Source organism: Cucumis melo, chromosome 6, assembly GCF_025177605.1.
Source record: "Cucumis melo cultivar AY chromosome 6, USDA_Cmelo_AY_1.0, whole genome shotgun sequence".
Taxonomy (NCBI): domain Eukaryota; kingdom Viridiplantae; phylum Streptophyta; class Magnoliopsida; order Cucurbitales; family Cucurbitaceae; genus Cucumis; species Cucumis melo.
In genome coordinates this window covers 11,324,871-11,328,698 of record NC_066862.1, presented here as the reverse complement: position 1 = coordinate 11,328,698, position 3,828 = coordinate 11,324,871, and the positions used below count along the sequence as shown (strand labels likewise).

Below are 3,828 nucleotides of genomic sequence, written 5' to 3'. Positions count from 1 at the left end.
CCAAACGATCGTTTAGACTTTACTAAACGATCGCTTAATATTTTGACGTTTATTAAGAAGATCGTTTAGACATCGTTTATTAAGAAGATCGTTTAGACTTTACCAAACGATCGTTTAGACTTTACCAAACGATCGCTTAGACTTTACTAAACGATCGCTTAATATTTTGACGTTTATTAAGAAGATCGTTTAGACATCGTTTATTAAGAAGATCGTTTATACATATGTGCGCGATGAGTATTTCTCTACACGAATATTTTGTGATATGTATCTAAACGAATACAAATATTAACTCAAATATTCTTTCTCAATTTTGGTCGCGTTTAATTGAAAATATCACAAAGTATTTATTTTATAACAAAGTTTAAAATTATAATATGTTATTCTCTCTATAAAAATTACATAAAAAAATTATATAAACGAATAGAAATATTAACTGAAAAGTACAAGAACGAATATATATTTTTTTATTTAGCAAAAGTATTTATTGGCCCAAAGTTCCAGCACATATTGTTGTCTAAACAGTTTCATGTTTGGCACAGTTAGACAACCAAGGTCACTAGCAGTTACAAGGCATTCAACAAATTTGGCACAGAAAATTCCACAATCCAATGAACGCCCTTTCTGTAATGTGGCCTTCGATCTGCGTATTGGCCAAGGGCCATATGTGAAACGATCTGAATGGAGGTTGACTCCAATTGCAATCGCGAGTGAGGCGATGCATCGTGCAGGCATTTGAAGAGCTTCATCAACAAGTTTCTGCTCAACATAATTTGGCATTGAGTCGAACACGTAGATCCTGCATTTTCTCATATCAGCTGCAATAGCCAACCAGTGTTCTTTTATGTTGATGCAGGTAATCACGTAGTTGACATCTCCCCACCCTGGTATGTCGTTGTAATCACCAACAGCAGTGTTGAAATAGTATTCGACATCTTTTTCTGTCCATATAGTTAGGTGTGCTGTTGGGTCTGTCCATTCAGCTTTCGTATTATCTGGTGTCACCAGATGAGTATCAAAAATATGGTTCCAAACAATGCAGTCTGGTTTATTGATTCCAAGCTTCAAGAACAAGTCAAAATTTAGTCAGAATATAATGATGCAGTTTAACTTCTATACAAAAAAAAAATTAAAGAATAACAACTTACCAGAAAAGAGGAATGTAATATTCTAAAAGAACGCTTGCAATGGTGCTTGAGATGCAACATTTTATTCTGCAAGTGGGATAATAGCAAATCCAATGTCTACAAAGAAAAAATAAACGATCGTTTAATGAATGAAAGGAGAGGATAAGCGATCGCATAAGAAATGTACATGTGATCGTTTACGTAGTAAGCGATCGTGTAATATTAACTTAACGATCGTTTAGTTAATATAAGCGATCGTTTAGTTAATAGAAGCGATCGTCTATCAAATATAAGCGATCGTTTGGGAAGAGTACTTACGTCTCCATGTACCCATGTGTTTTCTTCAAGCTGTCTGAAAAAGTCTTTCTTTCTGGTTGTGGAGACTACTTTCCTTTGTTCATGGGTTGTTTTTCTTGATCTTTTCCATTGCAAGTATTCCTTCCATAATTTTGGATCCACTTTCCACATCGGATTATATGGATCTACTTCTCTGATTTCCACATCTGGGACAGGTGTTGTAGATACTGATATGATCTGAGCAGATGTTGTGGGTGGATTACCTTGTTCATCTTCATGTTGCACCTCTTTATTTGCTATTTTACATAGATTTCTTCTCTTTATTGGTTTTTCTTCCACATCTTTATCAGGCACAGTTACTGGTTCTTTTTCAACCAAAGTAACTGCTTCATCATTTTTTTTCATCTCAACCTGTTTTTTTGTTGTTTCCTGCAATGTAATCGTATTAAACAAGTAACAAACTATTCATTCAAACGACTACAAATTTGTTGTGTATACATACCAGTTGAGATTCTTCATTTACAATTTGTACAGTTTGATCCATTGGAGCCAATTCACAAAGTGCAAGAGGTTGGCTCACAAATGGAAGGGTAGTAATCATCTGTGGCAGGTCTGATTCTTTCTGAATTTGATGACTTAGACTATCCGATATATCTCTTATAGTCATTAGCAAGTCTGCATCCCTACCGTCTATGCTTATATCACTACCACGTTCCTCTTGATGTTCCCTAAACAAAATGAGAAAAAACATGAGAATAAGAAAAAAAAATACAATTGTTAGGTATTTATAAACTAGTAAACAATGAATGAAATGTTAACCTTTGGGTTTCCTCTTGATGTTCAGTATGTTGTTCTTCAGTAGGTTGTTGTTGAGTATGTTGTTCTTGAACAACATACTCATTGTCATTCTGATCAGTATGATCATTCCCTTGATTTTCAGTTTGATTCTAACAAACAAATAAAAACGAACATAAAATTAAAAAAATAATGTATTGTTAAACCATCGTGTATATAAAAGTAAACGATCGCGTAACTTTGATAAACGATCGTCTATCGAAGTTAAACGATCGAGTAACTTTGATAAACGATCGTCTATCAAAGTTATACGATCGTTTATCTAATGTATGATGAAAACAAATTTTACCTGGACCAATCTCTCCAGCATCTGCTTCATTTCATACAGCTCCAATGACTGCTTTGTGATTGTGTCATCCATCCTACAGACTATAGAAGTCAGTGTGGATAAATCCTTACGAACTTCTTTTATTTCCTTCTTCAGTTTCTTGTAGGATTTTGAATGACTTCGTTCTTCTTTGTCATTCGACTTCTTTGATCTGAAATGTTTCTTCTTGGTGATTGGATGCATTTCAGACTCCTCAGCCACTGTTGTTCTCTTTGTGGAGATGAGTCTGATTGCTCCAATGATTTGTTGTTCATTGCTCCAATGGATTCATCCTCCTCTATTTGCATGTTATCATCCCCTCGAATTCGACTCTCCATGAAAGCCTTCTCTTGGGTTGACATCTTGAGTTTAGGTTGAACAACAGTCTGCAATGTAATTGTATTATTGGATTGTGTAATTATATTAAACGATGACTGACAGGTTTTACTTACATTTTTGTTGTCGAATATGTTATTCTGCAGCATTTTGTAAGATGGAGCTTGTGTACAATTCCATCTCAATATCCTAGGGATTAATCCCTTACTGTTTCTTGTGGCCAGGTGCTCATTTGCGGTTGAGAGTACTTCATAAGCCCACACCTACAACATTTAAACAAATATGTTAAACTTTGATGTTCAATTGGCATTTACTTAAAGTGTATGAAGAAATAAAAATCACCTGAAAAGCAAGCACGTAGCCTTTGATGTTATAGTATGACACTGCTTTGGAACTTCGTGTCTTCTTCAGCTCGTATGCTTCTTTTTTGCCTTGGAGACATAGTATGACACTGCTTTGGAACTTCGTGTCTTCTTCAGCTCGTATGCTTCTTTTTTGCCTTGGAGACTTGTCTTTAAACTATTGAGCAGACGAGTGTAGAAGAAAGTTGACCAATCGAAGCTTTTAAATGCTTCTTCATCATCAACTCTTCCCAAAATATCCATGTCAAACTGTGTTTTCTTATCCTTCCCGACCATCACAGTTTCTATAAAGACGGCCAAGGCGACCTTCACAGCATCGTCATCATTTGTAAACTCAAAATTCTTGAAAATTTCCTCAATTTCCAAGCATGTTATTACTTTCTTATTTTCTGATCCGAATAGAAGACTTTGTAGTCGCTTGCTATCGCAATCTTTCTCCAATGGATTGTTTGTTGGCCACAATCCAGTTATGATGTTGAATTCCTTTTGGGTAAAACGGACGTTCTTCCCTAAAACCGAGAAACAGATTCCATCTGCGTTACCG

At 35.4% G+C, this 3,828-nt stretch overlaps 1 protein-coding gene across 1 annotated transcript; it reads right to left on the bottom strand.

Annotated features, from left to right (window-relative positions):
- Window positions 1–437: 437 nt before the first annotated feature.
- On the bottom strand, window positions 438–2,795 carry LOC127149874 (uncharacterized). The gene is made up of 6 exons (XM_051086210.1): window positions 2,569–2,795; window positions 2,244–2,371; window positions 1,927–2,152; window positions 1,446–1,853; window positions 1,149–1,244; window positions 438–1,062 (listed from the first exon to the last, which is right to left on the bottom strand). Exons 1-6 carry the CDS (start codon window positions 2,788–2,790, stop codon window positions 472–474), a joined length of 1,671 nt encoding a protein of 556 aa, XP_050942167.1. The 5' UTR covers window positions 2,791–2,795; the 3' UTR covers window positions 438–471.
- Window positions 2,796–3,828: the final 1,033 nt, after the last annotated feature.

Bases quoted from the DNA above. Each gene is read 5' to 3' on its own strand.
- LOC127149874 (XM_051086210.1), bottom strand. From the start codon at position 2,790: ATGCATCCAATCACCAAGAAGAAACATTTCAGATCAAAGAAGTCGAAT. The intron at 1,245-1,445 runs GTAAGTACTCTT...TTTTCTTTGTAG, and splicing joins ACACATGGGTACATGGAGAC to ACATTGGATTTGCTATTATC. The intron at 1,063-1,148 runs GTAAGTTGTTAT...TTGTTCTTGAAG, and splicing joins TATTACATTCCTCTTTTCTG to CTTGGAATCAATAAACCAGA.